Source organism: Syngnathus acus, chromosome 13 (genome assembly GCF_901709675.1).
Source record: "Syngnathus acus chromosome 13, fSynAcu1.2, whole genome shotgun sequence".
Lineage (NCBI taxonomy): Eukaryota > Metazoa > Chordata > Actinopteri > Syngnathiformes > Syngnathidae > Syngnathus > Syngnathus acus.
This window is the reverse complement of record NC_051098.1, coordinates 282035-299334: the sequence shown is the minus strand read 5'-3', so window position 1 is coordinate 299334 and position 17300 is coordinate 282035. Positions and strand designations below refer to the sequence as shown.

Below are 17300 nucleotides of genomic sequence, written 5' to 3'. Positions count from 1 at the left end.
ACAGGGCGAACCTTGCACACGAACTCCCCAGATACAGACAGCACGTAACGTGTCCCACCAGAGGGGCACGGACTCTGGACCACTGCTACACCGTGATCAAGGATGCATACCACTCTACGGCTCGTGCAGCTTTAGGACTCTCGGACCACTGTCTAGTTCATCTGATCCCGGCCTACAGGCAGAAACTAAAAACTTCTAAGCCTGTGGTGAGGACTGTGAGGAAGTGGACAGTGGAGTCAAGGCAGGACCTCCAAGCCTGCTTTGACTGCACCGATTGGGGAGCTTTCGAAGCTGCAACTTCAGACTTGCATGAACTCACTGACACTGTCACATCATACATCAGTTTTTGTGAGGATCTGTGTGTGCAGACTAAGACCTTCTGCACGTACAACAACGACAAACCTTGGTTTACACCGAACCTCAGGAGGCTGCGCAAAGTCAAGGAGGAGGCCTACAGGAGCGGCGACCGCGACCTGTTCAGGCAGACCAGAAACACACTGAACCGAGAGGTCAGGAAAGCCAGGAGGTGTTACGGGGAGAACCTGAAGAGACACCTCTCTGCCAATCCTGATCCCTCAACAGTGTGGAAAGGTCTGCAGAGCATCACGGGCTACAAGAAACGAACTGTGGAGAGCCCAAGGCTTGCTAACCAGCTAAATAAGTTCTACTGCAGGTTTGATCGGTCCTCCCACACAACGGGACTTCCTGCAGCACAATCTACATACTCACCTCTCCCCACAACTGCTCTGTCCACACCTCTATCATCGTTGTCACCCACTCTCTCTCTTGCAGAGGCCGCGCCCGCACTCCAGGTCCGCGAGGAGGAAGTGCGCCAGATGTTCCGGAGACAAAAGACCAGGAAGGCACCGGGCCCAGACGGCGTGTCACCTTCCTGCTTGAAAGTCTGCGCTGAGCAGCTGGCGCCCACCTTTGCACGGATCTTCAACCGTTCTCTGGAGCTGTGTGAGGTGCCCTCGTGCTTCAAGAGCTCCACCATCGTTCCAGTGGCCAAGAAGCCCGCCATCACAGGTTTGAATGACTATAGACCCGTCGCACTGACATCTGTGGTCATGAAATCTTTCGAGAGGTTAGTGCTGAACCACCTGAAGGAGGTCACGGGCCCCCTGCTTGACCCCCTCCAGTTTGCCTACCGGGCAAACAGGTCAGTGGATGATGCGGTCAACATGGGACTGCACTACATCCTGCACCACCTGGACACACCAGGAACGTACGCCAGGATCCTGTTCGTGGACTTCAGCTCGGCGTTCAACACCATTGCTCCTGACATCCTCCAACAGAAGCTCATCCAGCTTGCGGTGCCTGCCCCCACCTGTCAGTGGATCACCAGCTTCCTGACCAACAGGAGACCGCGTGTGAGGCTGGGGGGCATCACATCTGACACCCGGACCACCAATACTGGAGCCCCTCAGGGGTGCGTCCTCTCCCCACTGCTCTTCTCTCTCTACACCAATGATTTCTCCTCAGATGACTCTCCTGTGAAGCTCCTGAAGTATGCAGATGACACCACTCTCATCGGACTGATCCAGGACGGTGATGAGACTGCGTACAGACAGGAGGTGGAGCGGCTTGTCCACTGGTGCAACCAAAACCATCTGGAGCTGAACCCGCTCAAGACCGTGGAGATGACAGTGGATTTCAGGCGAGACCCTTCACCACTTTTACCCCTCACTATCCGCAGTAATACTATTCTGCCCACAGACACCTTCAAGTTCCTGGGAACCACGATCTCTCGGGACCTGAAATGGACCGGCCACATAGACTCTGTCCGGAAGAAGGCCCAGCAGAGGCTGTACTTCCTGAGACAGCTCAAGAAGTTCAACCTGCCGCGAGAGCTTCTGAAGACCTTCTACACTGCCATCATCCAGTCTGTCCTCTGCACCTCCATCACTGTCTGGTTTGGATCAGCCTCCAAACAAGACAAGCACAGACTGCAACGGACAATTAGGATTGCAGAAAAGATCATTGGAATCAACCTCCCATCTATCCAAGACTTGTACCTGTCCAGGACCAGGAAACGTGCAAGGAACATCTCTACAGACCCTTCTCACCCAGGTTGCAGTCTGTTTGAACTACTCCCCTCCGGACGGCGTTATAGAGCTCGGTACGCCAAAACCAGCAGACACCGAGACAGCTTCTTCCCCCAGGCTGTTGCTCTGATGAACTCACACCACTCATAGAGTCTCAGAGGCATTACTGTGCAATAACATCCTGCTCTTCACACCTTTTTGAATTTGTCTACACTGTTTTTGCCATTATTCACATGTCCTGAGTGTTGTTAGTCACCTATATGTTGAACAGAGGGTGTGTTTTACCGAAGTCAAATTCCTTGTTTGGCACGCTCAAACATGGCGAATAAAAACTCTTGAATCTTGTATTGAAATGTTTTGAAATGAATGGCTATATTGTCTCAGGCAAGAGTATGCAATGTTCTTAAAGAATTGGCAACACTAATTAAACCACATTACTGAGCTAACTACATCAAATGCTTGATGTTCCATTATCGCCAATGTTTCAATTTTTATTGTGTTCCAACATTTGAAAACTAAAAAAACTAAAATTAAAATAAAAGACTTGACCATGTGGGTAAAATTACAAGAGTTTTTATAATCAAAGTGATTTTTTTAGTAGTTCTTGGGCTGTGATAGATACCACCACATTATCATTATCTTGGGTAAAAGTTAAAGTTAAGTTAAAGTCCCAATGATCGTCACACACACATCTGGGTGTGGTGAAATTTGTCCTCTGCATTTAACCCATCCCCGTGTGATTTTGATCCATCCCCTGGGGGAGAGGGGAGCAGTGAGCAACGGCGATGCCGCGCTCGGGAATCCTTTGAAACATAAAACCAGGGCTGCTATAAACTTTTAGAGGGCGTAACTGAGACATTTTTCATGAAGATGACACAAGAAGCTAATGAAATATCGATGATTATGTCAATCCTGATGTGTGCAATTGCATGAGTTTTCTGGCATGTTCCCAGCATCACAATTGGTGTTGTTATCCTGGCGAACATTGTCTTGCCAAATGCTTTTCAAGATCACAAACACCCTGCTATAAGTGCTTATTAGCATTTATGTGCAGGTACGTACACGTGACACATATCAATAATGCACATCAATTCAGTCACTTGCCTGTTTTTGCCCACCACTTGCATTTTTCTTCCTAACACACAAGAGTACACACCGCTGTGCACAATGCATAGATTGCACACACATCTTTTTTCTTCATCATATGATCCTTGATCAAGTGAGATTTGTCTGGATTTTTGGCACGAGTGCCATCAGATCATCACTGTAGCTGGATGGCCCGATTTACATATCCAGTGCAGCTGATACTCATTAGAAAAATTTACTAAAATTATATACATTTCTGTTATTAAGTCCAATTCAGTCTGTTCATGTTGATAACCGTTTAAAAAAACATTCATACGTGTGATGCTAAGACTAATGTAAATAACGAGCTTGAAATTTACTCGTCCCATTTTCCTCTTTATTGTTTTTTTTTTCTCTGTACTGTAAATCTTACTTCTAAGAAGAAATCTGAGGTCGCTATTCTGAGAATGAGCTACTAAAGCTTTTTATGAATAAATCAATAAAGATCCATTTATGGAAAGCTGTGACGAATGCAGTGTTGTCTTTAATTGCATTCAACATTCATCATCATCGGCGGTCACTCGTAGTAGAGTATGACGGTCCTCCTTCTTGGTCTTTGTGGGTCTTCAGGTGGTTGAAGAGGCCGATCTTGGACCCGATAACTCTGGTGCAGTGTGGACAGGGGAATGTAATGGTGGTGGGTTTGGGTTGGGCCTGCTTGGTGGGGGCTCTCTCCTTTCTGCGTCTGCGTTTGTCTTGAGCGGCATGGTGGAGGTCAACGTTATATTGAGCGGCGCCGTCACGGACAAGGTTTCTCCACGTCGTCCTGTCTGCGGCCTTGTCTTCCCAAGTTTTAAGGTTTATGTGACACTTCTTCAGGTTTGCTTTTATGTTGTCCTTGAACCTCTTCTTCTCCGCTTTCCTTCAGCGAGCTGGGAATAAAGAACTTGTTTTGGGAGGCGAGAGTCAGGCATGCGGATTACATGGCCAATCCATCTCAGTTGGTTTTGGGCAATGGTGGCAGTGATGGTAGGCAAGCCAGCCTCCTCCAGGACGCTGGTGTTGGTGCGTCGGTCCTTCCAGCTGATCCTGAGGATTTTCCGGAGGCATCTCTGATGGTAGGTCTCCAGTGCCCTTAAGTGCCTGCTGTATGTGGTCCAGGCTTCTGACCCATACAGAAGGGTGGGGAGGACCACAGCTTTGTAGACCAGGATTTTGGTCTTTGCTTGGAGGTCACGATTCTCGAAGACTCGCTTCCGTAGCCTTGAGAAAGCCCCACTGGCACAGCTGAGGCGATGGTCAATTTCATCATCAATGGTGGCTTTAGATGACAGGAGGCTGCCGAGATAGGGGAAGTGGTCAACCTTTTCCAGTCGGATGTTATCAATACAGATGTTTGGGGGGCGGCCAGGCAAACTGCAGTTTGGTAGTGGTTGGTGGAGGATTTGGGTCTTTTTTATATTAATGGCTAGACCAAGCTGTTTGTATGCCTTCGCGAAGGCAGACAGAATACTCTGTAGGTCTTCTTCCGACAGGGCTACAAGGGCATTGTCGTCCGCATACTGCAGCTCCATGATGGATATGGTGGTGGTTTGACCTTTAGCCCTGAGTCGGTTGATGTTGAGAAGTTGACCGTCAGTTCTGTACATGATTTTGACTCCGTGGGGCCGTCTAGTGTGTTGGATGCGTCTAGTGTGTTGGTGGAGTGTTGGTGGAGTGCCCAGTGCATGTCACTTCTCACTGTCAACCCTCACCGCTGGCTAGCAGTATGCGAACGGGAGAGCCGAGTGCGTAAGTCTCTCCCTGCCAGTACATAGCCTCTCTAACAGCAAGCCCTATGTAGTGCCTCCACGCGGCGACACATGGTAACTGGGTACAACACGGACCCAGGCTAAACTACAAGGGACTCGGAGAAGGTTTGGCCCCTAGACGTGCGGCACGCAGGCCCACCGGTGTGTGGACACGCCCTGGTGCCCACGAACCAGCCCCCAACTATGGGTTAAATAGTACCACTGCCCAGTGGGCTCCTCGGGAGAGGAATGGGCTAAGGGAGTCAACCCCTACAGAAAATCAATTTCCCCTTAGGTTGGTGTCAGGAAGGGCATCCGGCTGTAAAACGTTTTGCTCCAAAAATGTTCTCAGTATAGGCACTCTTAACCACGAGAAGGCCATGGACCGTCCCCGGTGGAAGAAAGCCATATTGAGAATCCAGTCCAACCCAGCAGCGCCTGGAAAGTGGACTTTAAACTGATGATGATGGGGCAGATGCTTGCTTGTATGGCGGAGGATAGCAGCAATAAAGATGGAAAATAGTGTTGGAGCGATGACGCATCCCTGTTTGACACCTGTGTCAACCCCGAAGGGTTCAGTCTCGTCTCCACTGCCGCTGAGCACTGTGGCTGACATGTTATCATGCAGTAGTCTCAGTACTCTGATGTATTTGTCTGGGCAGCCAATCTTGGATAGAACCAGCCAAAGGGCCTGACGGTTAACTGAATCGAAGGCTTTGGTGAGGTCTATGAAGGCCATGTATAGTGGTTGATTTTGTTCCCGGCATTTTTCTTGCAGTTGTCGAGCAATGAAAACCATGTCTGTGGTGCCTCTGCTTGGGCGAAATCCACTCTGAGACTCAGGAAGGATGATTTCTGACAGGGGGGTGAGTCTGTTGGCCAGAACCCGAGCGAGGGCTTTCCCGATGGTGGAGAGGAGAGAAATGCCACGGTAATTCCCGCAGTCTGCCTTGTCTTCTTTCTTGAATACGGAGACGATTAAGGCATCTCTGAGCTGCGCAGGGATTTCCTCTTCTTCCCAGATCTTAAGAAGCAGGGCATGGATGTGCCTGAGAAGGTCGGGTCCGCCTTTCTTCAAGACCTCTGCTTGAATTCCATTGGGCCCAGCAGCCTTGTTGTTCCTCATCTTCCCAATGGCATCCTGCAGCTCGTTCAGGCTGGGTGGCTCTCCCATGCTTTCAGCTGTGGGCTGTTGTGGTAGTTGATCAAGAGCAGGGGTGTCCAAACTACGGCCCGCGGGCCAACTGCGGCCCGCGGTCCAGTTTTTATTGGCCCGCAGCAAATTCTGAAAACATAATTGAATATGGCCCGCACAAGAAGCTTGAGCTCAACTCTGTTGCACTTCTCGGTTTCAACACTAGATGGAGCCCGCCACACAAATGAAATCCAGCGAAGAAAAACTTTTACCGCGAGTCCCCAGAAATGGCTGCACCGAAAAAACGCAAAATAGCAAGTGAGTGTAGAATATTTCAAACACGTTGGGAAAATTAGTATTTCTTCAAAGAAATCAACAGAAAGTGTGTCTGTTTGATTTGTACTGAAGATGTTGCTGTGATGAAAGAGTATAATGTCCGCGCATTTACTCCCGGGAGCCGTGTCAGAAAGCTCGGTGCACACTCACAAGTGCGTGTGCGTACTCAGTAGTACGTAGTAATTTCATCTATCAGTGCCGAATTTCGAGTGTCGGCTGTGACGTCAATATTCTCGTAATTCGCGCGCTGAGTATTCAGATACAGTTTTACGCTAATGCCACCCACAAACCTTCCCCTGGAATCCTTCCATTAAAATGAGTGGCCCGAAGAAAAGAAAGGTGGACACTGAGTGCCGAATGTTAAAAAAGAGTGGACAATTTGGCTCGACCTACGTGTGTGAGAAGACGTTCAGCCACATGAACGTCAACAAAGCCCGTCACAGATCTAGGTTAACGGACCGACACCTCGGCTCTATCCTAAGAATTACCACAACAAATTTTACTCCAGACTATGATGCACTAGCAAAAAAGGGAAACCAACAATACTATTGATTTCTTTATTACTTTATTTAGATGTATTCTTTCACTGATTCTTCAAGATGATGAATTTGGTCAGAATGTTTGCCATTGGATGTGATTTCGCCTCATTAGATAAACATATTTCATAAATCTAACCTGCAGGCGCTGAAGTGATGGAAAATGCTATTCATCATAACAGTGTCGTATTTAATAAGAATCACTGATAGTAGTTTTTTGGTGAAATATTTTTTTAATGCTGTTAATAAATGCATTTGTTTTCAAAAAGCTTTTTTTTAATATCCATGCTTTAGTATCTACTAAAAGTAAAAACCTTTTATGCAATGACCTTTACATGTCATTTATATTACTTCACACAAACACTACATCCATCTGCTCCTGGTTCGGCCCCCTGGTCAAAATTTAGAACCCAATTCGGCCCGCAAGTCAAAAAGTTTGCCCACCCCTGATCAAGAGCCTCCATCTCAGGTATAGTGTCCCTGTTTAAGAGGTCCTCGTAGTGTTCTTTCCACCTGTTTGCAATTGCCTCCTTGTCCTTCAGCAGCAGGCCATCCTTTGAGCGAAGGGGGGTTAGGCAGCGGTGGCTGGGACCATACACCGCTCTTGTGGCATCAAAGAAGCCTCTCGTGTCTCCAGAGTCAGCAAGCTGCTCGATCTCCAGAGCCTTCTTTGTCCACCATTGGTTCTTCAGTTTCCTAACCTGTGTTTGGACGGGTGCCTTCGCTTTGGCATGGGCTACTCTTTTCACCTTGCAGTGGATGTCATTTTGCCAGGTGATGAAAGCTTGCCGCTTGTTGTTAATTAGCTGCTGGATCTCAGTGTCATTCTCATCAAACCAGTCTTGATGCGTCCGCTTTTTGTGCCCGAGGATTTTTTTGCAGGTGTTCATTATGGTAGTCGAAAGTGTGCTCCAGTGTGTTTCAGTATCCTCTGGGTAGTGGTTGGGCAGTGCTGCACTAAGAGCCTCCTGCAGCTGTTGTTGGTAGGCGGTGTCATTCAACAGCTCGATGTTTATTCTTGGCCGGCATTGTCTTTTCTGCATCCGTTTTTTCCGCATTAGGCGGATGGACATGATGGAGCGAATGAGGCGATGGTCGGTCCAGCAGTCGTCTGCACTGGTCATTGCTCTGGTGTTTAGGACATCGTGGCGGTCTTTAGAGCGGACAATGACATAGTCGATGAGATGCCACAGTTTGGAGCGAGGATGTATCCAAGATGTTTTGAACTCGTTTTTTTGACGGAAAAGTGTGTTGGTGATGACCAGGTTGTGTTCTGAGCACTTGGTTAGTAGTAATGTGCCATTAGAGTTTGTGTTTCCAACCCCTTCTCTTCCCAGCGTACCCCTCCATAGGTGGTGGTTTCGTCCCACTCTGGCGTTGAAGTCTCCAAGCAGGATTAGCTTATCCTCCTTGGGGACTTCCGATAGGACTTTGTCTAGGTCAGCGTAGAAGGCCTCCTTAACTTCGTCCTGTGCATCAAGTGTTGGTGCATAGGCACTAATGACCGTGGCCATCTGATTGTTTGCAAGCATCAGGCGTATGGTCATTAGGCGCTCGTTAATGCCCACAGGGAGTTCATGGAGGTGGTTGATGAGGTGGTTCTTGATAGCAAAACCCACAGCATGGATTCTTGGCTCAGTTGCAGGTTTTCCTTTCCAAAAGAAAGTATATCCACCTTTTTCCTCCTTCAGCTGCCCTTCATCTGCTAGTCGGGTCTCGGAGAGTGCTGCGATGTCGATCTGGAACTTCCTTAGCTCTCTGGAGATGATGGCAGTTCGCCTTTCAGGTCGATCACTGGCTTGGTTGTCCGTTAGGGTCCGCACGTTCCAGGCTCCAATGTGTACATGTTTTTGTCTCTGACCACGTGATGGTGATCCCTCTGGATGCGGTATTCCAGACAGGATTTTGTGAGGCAGGCTATGTTTAGGGTACCTTTTCTAACCCCCTCCCCTAAATGGGGTGAGCAGAGTGGATCCTAAATAGGGCTGCTCAGTCATGGGTGCAGCTGCCGAGAAGCTCTTCTGCCTCAGTCCAAGAACTTAACGACTGAATCTAACACCCACCGCCTGTGTGCCAGGTTGTGGCTAGGGGCTGCCAGACCTCACTGTCCTGCCCCCGTTACCACTTCCTGACCGCCACAGGACTTTGTTGTCCAGGATGTAAAATGGAATACGTTCCCTTCAGGAGGACGCCTGCGCGTGACGTCTTTTTGCGTGGGGAGACTGATGCGCCTGCAGCCACCACACGGTCCTTGGCAGAAAGGGGCCGGGATCCAATGGCATGGGTCCATGACAATTGGAGACCACCCTCTGTTGCAGCCTTCGTCCGCCTTCAGTGCCGTTGTGACTCACAGTGTCATCCTCCGCCACTCCCACCGTTGAGGTCTTTGGATCGCACTTTGTCTGGAACCTCCCCTTCGACCTTACCGCCATGGTTGAACCTACCAGGAGCCAAGACTCCAGACGGCATCGCTCTTAGGTTCATCGGAACACGCAAGGCTCTCCACCACGGTAAGGTGGCGATCCATGGAGATAATTCAACATTATAACATATTTGACCACTTTTAATTGATTTTTCTAACTAATACAGTAAAGTTAAGGATAAATGCCTAATTCCTAGTAAGTGGGCCACCCCCTCCAAAAGGTTTATGTATGTGGCCCCCATCGAAAAAAGTCTCTTCAACAACAACCTGCCTGTCACACAGGTCACTCTCTCTCCCCTCTCGCTCGACCCCAATGCCTAAAGCCCCCTCTATTGGCGATGAAACAAGTAGAGGTTAAAAAAGAACCTCATTGTCTTGAGAAGAGAAAAATAAATCAATTATTGAATATCTAAAAAGCCAAGATGAACTATTTAAGTGCGTATGCTGACTGCCTAAAATCACCTGGTAGAGGCACCCATGACCCTCGTGGGAATAAGTGGTTCAGATAATGGATGGATGGATGGATCATCCTTAACGTGTAAAAAAGTTAATGTTTTGTGTTCAATTGTACTGATTCAGAATGTGTTTTATTTTATCAAATGCTTTCTAATTAATATTTATGTATATACCGTATTTTCTGTACTATAAGTCGCAGTTTTTTTTCAATTTGGCTGGGGATGCGACTTATGTGGGAAATTAACACATTATTATATTATTTCACGTTATTTTCACACTAAACCGCATGAGGGCGCTCTAGGCCTGTGGAATAATTGAAACTGACGATGAGTCTGACCTAAGCCTCGTAGAAGAGGAAGTTAGCAAAGTTGTTTAAAAGTGACACAGAGGATGAAGATTTCATTGGATTTAGTGATTTGGAGTGACACGGATGGTTTGGTAAATATGTTAGCATGTTATTTATGCTATAGTTATCTGAATAACTCTTAATATGTTACATCAAGCACATTCTCAGTTTGTTGTTGATGTCATGTAACGTTAGCATACCGTAAAATTATTCAGCTTTTTGCCTCTATTTTAAATTACCTTTCAAGATGACATGTCTGTTCTTGGTGCTGGATTTTATTAAATAAATTTCCCCCCAAAATGGCGGCTCGGTTGCACACTGGTTAGCACGTCCGCCTCACAGTTAGGAGGATGCGGGTTCGATTCCACCTCTAGCCCTCCCTGTGTGGAGTTTGCATGTTCTCCCCGTGGGCTTTCTCCGGGCACTTCGGTTTCCTCCCACATCCCAAAAACATGCTTGGTAGGCTGAGGCGATTGAGCAATCCAAATTCTCCCTTGGTGTGAGTGCAAGTGCGAATGGTTGTTCGTCTCTGTGTGCCCGGTGATTGGCTGGCAACCAATTCAGGTGTCCCCCGCCTACTGCCCGATGACCGCTCGGATAGGCTCCAGCACGACCGCGACCTCCGTGGGGATAAGTGGTATAGAAACTGGATGGATGGATTTACCCCCAAAATGCGACTTATACTCCAGTGCAACTTATATAGTCTTTTCTTCTTTATTATGCATTTTATGGCTGGTGCGACTTTTACTCCAGAGTGACTTATAGTCCGGAAAATACGGTACTAGTATTTAATATATATAATTGATAATTGAAATGATTAAAACAAATTTGAAGATGTTTAGCTGTCAGCTATTATTTAATTGTTTTTTCAATGTATGCTTTAAATTTTTGGTATTACTTCAGTAGTTGCATCAAGGTGTTTTATGCAGGTATAGTATCAAACATTTGGTCATATGACAATATTATGCCACACACTGTGGCATTTCAGCATACAGACAGAAAACCATGTGAAAATGTCATGGAGAAATTAATAAATTCAAGAGGTGTGCTTAGTGGGTGGCAATGTTAATTGGCCACTGGTGGATTCACTTCTCCCCACAGCGCATTCAGAGGCATTGTTAGTCAATTCATTGATATATCTGTGGATGTTGCTCACTGTGGTCCAAGGAATGCTCAGGGAGTTTGTGTGAATGCTCAAACACATTGAAAATTAGAGGGGATTTTACTTGCGAGGTTGTTTTAAATTAGATGGGAAAAAGTAGAAAACAACAACATTGACTGACCTATAGATATGGAGCGCAGGTACAGCCTTTCTGCATCTTCATATTGGTTCATGTCATAGTTGTAAAGGGAGGCTAGATGACCCACAGATAGTGCCACCTCATAGTCCTCATGGCCCAGAAGCTGCTCCTTAATTTGGATGGCTTTGATGTGCATCTCCTCTGCTTCCTAGTAAGAGTCATGACGTAAAAACAAATGCAAGGACACTGTTTATTCAACTAAAATAACAATAAAATGCCCTAAAAGCTTTTAGTATTATTAATCTAAAAAAGGAAAATAAAAAGGAGCGACACATGAGTGAAGAGGCTACACCCGTTACTAACACAGTGAAGGAGAACAGCTGTTACCTGTCAAACAACCCGGAAGTAACCGTTGCGCATCAGACTTTGCAGGAACCTCGCTTGGGATCCCAACAGCAAACCATTGTTCTTACAACAAGATTTTCTTTTCGGTTTATTTTCATTGTTCAAAAACTTTGATTGAAGAGCGATCTCGTCGAGGAGCGATCACGCCGAGGCTTCTTCCCTGTCGGGAAGTCGCCGAGTCACCAAACGTCGGAGCCTTCCAGCGCCATCGGCTCCGCGGCCGGCGTCGGATTACGCTCCAGCGACTCCAGACCCGTGGCCGCCACTGGGGTTCCTCCCGGCGCCATCAGACTCGCGGCCGCATTAGGGTCCCACTCCAGCGTTGCCGGATTCGCGGCCGTCGCCGGACCTCGAGCCAGAAACGCTAGACCCGCGGCGGTTGCCGGACTTCGTCCCAGCAACGCCGGACCTGCGGCCGTCGGCGGACTGCGTGCCAGCAACGCCGGACCCGCGGCCTTCACCGGACCTCTAGCCACCTGCGCCGGACCAGCGATCATCCCTCCAGGAGCCTAGCCAACACCAGGTACCAGGAGGCCAGCTACCACCAGGCCCAGTAGGCAAACGCCATCAGCCCCAAGAGGACACCCACCACCAGGCCTAGTAGGCTAACACCACCAGCCCAGGAGGAGAGCTACCACCAGGTATTGATTGATAGCCGGGATGGCCATGAAAGTGCTTCAGAAGGATATGGAGGAGCTGAAGTTATCAATGCAAGTGATGTCTTCAAATGTGGAAACCATAATGAAACAACAGGCCATTATAACAGAGCTGATGGGAGAGGTGAAGCAGCTCAAACAATTAAACATTGAACAAAATAAGAAAATTGTCAGCCTGGAAATTAGATTAGACAATTTGGAGCAGTACTCAAGAATGAGCGATGTCATCATCAGTGGTTTAAGGATCAAACCACGGAGCTACCAGCAGGCTGTGAAAGGCCTTGCTTCAGAGGATAATCCTGAACATGAGGAGACAACAGAGGAGCAGGTAAAAACTTTCCTCCAGAGTAAAGACATCGCCATTGACATTGTCAATATTGAGGCATGCCACACTCTGCCAACTAAGACTCTAAATGGTAAGCCTGTCATACCATCTATAATTGTCCGATTTACAAACAGGAAAAGTAAGATAAATCTGCTCAAACAAGGTAGAAAACTAAAAGGCACGAACGTGTACATTAATGAACACCTCACCAAGAAAAATGGTGAAATAGCTAAGAAAGCAAGAGCTCTTAAGAAAAGCGGTAAAATACAGTCCACTTGGACTGCTGGTTGTAAGGTGTTCATCAAACCTGTTGGGGCAGCAGAAAGTTCTCATGGTTTCTGAATCAGTGCCATAGAGCAACTTAAGAGGTACGAAGGAGACTAGTAACCTGTACATCTTTCTGTTGAACCTCAAGTTGTGGTACCTTTAGATCATGGAATGTAAAAACCTGGTGAAATTATCAACCCACTATGAATAGTGCTGACAAATGCCTTTCTTTTCCAACTGGTGTGTTTAACAAACAAGCACTGATAACTGAAAATGAAGAACTTGATTTGAAAACATTTGACTTCACTGACCATAAGGGATTTGACATAGAGACCAATATTGATCCTGAGAATAACTTCATCAACTACACTCAAAGGAACAGCAAATACTATACTGTAGAGCAATTTAACAAGAATGTAACAACAAATAGAGCAATATCAATTATACATTTTAATAGTAGGAGCTTGAAAGCAAACATCTCTAAGATCAAACAATGTTTAAAAGATATGAATAATCCGTTTACTGTAATTGCAATATCTGAAACCTGGTTAAAGGAAGATCAGTCTGAAAAGATTGACATAGAGGGGTATGAGAGTTATACATTAAATAGGAAGGTAAAAAGATGTGGAGGAGTTGCTCTATTCATAGATAAAAACTATAAGTGTAAGATAGTAAGAAGTATGTCTCAAGCAATAGATAATATCATGGAATGTATTACAGTTGAAATAGAAATGGAATCATCTAAAAACATTCTGGTAAGCTGTGTATACAGATGTCCAGGTTCATGTATTGAGACATTTAGTGAACTATTATCAGGAATGTATGAAAGAAAAATCAATACGAAAATGGTGTACGTCTGTGGCGATTATAATATAGATCTATTGAACCCACTTCAGCTGACTCCAGTAACAGAATTTATTAACTTAATGTACAGTATGAGTCTCTACCCTGCAATAACCCGTCCGACTAGAATTACATCTCACAGTGCCACAATAATTGATAATATATTTACAAATGTAATTGAAAAGAAAGTCAAAACTGGACTGATAATAAATGATTCAAGCGACCACCTGCCAGTGTTTGCAGTGATCCAGGACTGTACAAAGAAAAAAAAGGATGCTATAACTTTTAAAATGTGTAGAATGAACTCTGGTAATTCATTTAACTCATTCAAAAATGATCTTTTAAAACAAGACTGGAAAAAGGTATATGTGGGTGATGTAAATGAAGCCTACAACACATTCATGGCCATTATATCCGAACTTTATGAAAAAAACTGTCCTTTTGTAAAGAAAGCAGTTAAACTAAATTCAGTGGGAAAACCATGGCTGACAAAGGGAATCTTAAGTGCTTGCAAGAAGAAAAACCTATTATACAAAGATTTCTTAAAGATAAGAACAAAGGAAGCTGAATTAAAATATAAGATCTACAAAAACAAATTGATTAAAATAATGAGAAACAGTAAAAGGGACAACTATAGCAAGATACTGGAGGAAAACAAGAGTAATACAATAATAACATGGAAAGTGTTAAATGAGATTATTAAAAACAGAACTGGAAAGCCAGGATATCCTTCTTACTTTGTAAACAGTAATAACATAACTATAAATGATCTTACTATGATTGCAGAGGAGTTGAATGATTACTATGTTGGTATTGGGCCTACTTTGGCAGAGGAAGTAGCAAAAAAAGGGAGTACAAGTGACCTACTTAAGGATGTACCCATAGCCGAAAGTATGGTTCTAAGGGGAACGAATGAGAAGGAAATAATAGAAATTGTTAGAGAATTTAAAGGTAAAAAGTCAACCGACTGTAACGGGATAGATATGTCACTTGTTAAAAATATTATTGAATGTGTGGTGAAACCTCTTACACATATCTGCAACCACTCTCTGACAAATGGTGTTTTTCCGAGTGAAATGAAAACTGCTAAAATTATTCCGATATATAAAGCTGGGGACAAACACATATTCTCAAATTACAGGCCAATATCTCTACTCCCACAATTCTCCAAAATATTAGAAAAAATATTCTATAAAAGGCTTGATGATTTTATTACAAAACAAAATATTCTGTGTGACCAACAGTATGGATTTCGGAAAAATAGGACCACCACACTAGCTTTGTTAGATTTCGTAGCTGAAATAACAACAGCTATTGAAAATAGACGATATGTTGTAGGTGTTTTCTTGGATCTTAAAAAGGCTTTTGATACTGTAAATTATGAAATACTGTTAACAAAACTTGAAAGATATGGGATACAAGGTATGTCACTCAATTGGTTAAACAGTTATTTATCAAACAGGACTCAATATGTGCAACTTATGGACTGTAAATCAAACCTAAAGCAGGTAAAGTGTGGGGTTCCTCAGGGCTCAATATTAGGCCCCTTGTTATTTATTTTGTATGTCAATGATATATGCAAGGTCTCCAGGTTACTCAAGGCCGTAGTTTTTGCAGATGACACAAACCTGCTTTGCAGTGGGGAGGACCTGGATCAACTATTGGATACTGTGGGAATTGAAATGGAAAAATTACAGAGTTGGTTTGACACAAATAAACTAACACTAAATTTAAGTAAAACAAAGTATATTATATTTGGAAACCGTCCGACCAACACAGACAAAATTCTTACAATAAATAATATAGAAATAGAAAGAGTAAATGAAGTAAAATTTCTTGGAGTGCTTATAGATAATAAATTAAGTTGGAAACCACATATAATGTATATCAAATCAAAAATTTCAAAATCACTAGCAGTATTATATAAAGTAAAAGACCTTATAAATCAGTCATCATTATATTCCTTGTACTGCTCCTTCATACTCCCATACATTATGTACTGTGTGGAGGTGTGGGGCAATACATACAAAACAAACACAGATCCAATCTTCATTCTTCAAAAAAAAGCAATACGACTTGTAAATAATGCTGATTATAGAGAACCATCTAACCCTCTCTTTATTAAATTGAACTCACTGAAATACAACGACCTAGTCGACTTTAAAACCATCCAACTCATGTACAAAATAAAAAATAATCAATTACCAAACAGTATCCAGAGGTTGTTTGAGTGGAGGGAAAGTACCCATTATTTAAGAGGAACACGTATGTTTAAAAAAGATTTGGTGAGAACAAACTTAAAGTTACATTGTATAACAGTTAGAGGTGTGGAATTATGGAACACCAGCAGTGAAGAATTAAAGAACTGTAGTACCTTACCTAAGTTTAAAAAAATGTATAAGGACAAAATATTGACGGGATACCGTAACATGCTGTGAAGTTGTTTAAGTTGCTTTTGTATTTTAATGAGAAAATATATAGTATATATATATATATATATATATATATATATATATATATATATATATATATATATAAAATGTATATATGTTTTTTTTTCTTTAATATATTGACTATGGACAAATTCTTGACTGAATCAAATAGAAACATGTAGTTACATGGGGTAGAATCAGATAAGCTTAGGCTTCCTTCTACTCCCTTTTTGAACAAATATGATTTTACGATAAAGGAAAATTATAATGCAATATCTTTTTTTCTTTTATGTTCTATTGTACTATGGAGTTATCATTTTTCTGTATTTTTATTTTTTCCTGTATTTCTTTAATGTTCGAAATAAACGTTTTTAAAAAAAAAAAAAAAAAAAAATCAGTTTATACCTATATATCATCAGCAGGTGAATAGGAACATGTTGGACATGATGTCAAAGGGAATAGTAGTGGGTCATTCTTGGCTATGGTGACTTTTTAGTCATTTTACTTACAATAAATAAAATGAAACCATGCAAACATTAGATTGTGGTCTTTCTCCTAAAGCAAAGACAAAATAATGCCTCTATTTTTTTTAAATACGCATTGACTTTTTTGGGGAGGGGGCAGATGTCCTTTCAAACAATTACAATTTAAATTTAAATGTAAATACTAATACAAATGCACCTATGTTACTGGTTATATTTAATCAAAGTTTTAATATATATCAATGGAAAGGCAGTGAGTTTTATTAGAAAATGTTACTGGCACCAATTCTTTAGCTGGCAATCACATAAATAAGGTTTATATAAGTCTTGACATATCTGTTTTAGTTCCGACATTCCCTGAAAGCACTCTCATGAGGGAAGGTTTCAAGCACTTTTGTTCAGCTGTCACTTTTGATTCCACACCCCACTCAGCTGACTTTTCTGTTTCCAATCTTACTTTTCAAGTACAACATTTTCTGGTAACACTTTATGATGTCTGCTTATAAATCATTAAC

At 43.7% G+C, this 17300-nt stretch overlaps 1 protein-coding gene across 2 annotated transcripts in view; it reads right to left on the bottom strand.

Moving 5' to 3' along the window:
- appbp2 (amyloid beta precursor protein (cytoplasmic tail) binding protein 2) overlaps positions 1 to 17300 on the bottom strand; it is a 226908-nt gene that overhangs the window by 12847 nt on the left and 196761 nt on the right. For both annotated transcript variants that reach the window (XM_037268417.1, XM_037268418.1), the window contains exon 12: positions 11418 to 11583. In XM_037268417.1, the coding sequence (XP_037124312.1) occupies positions 11418 to 11583 (166 nt within the window). The remainder of the gene's footprint in view (positions 1 to 11417; positions 11584 to 17300) is intronic.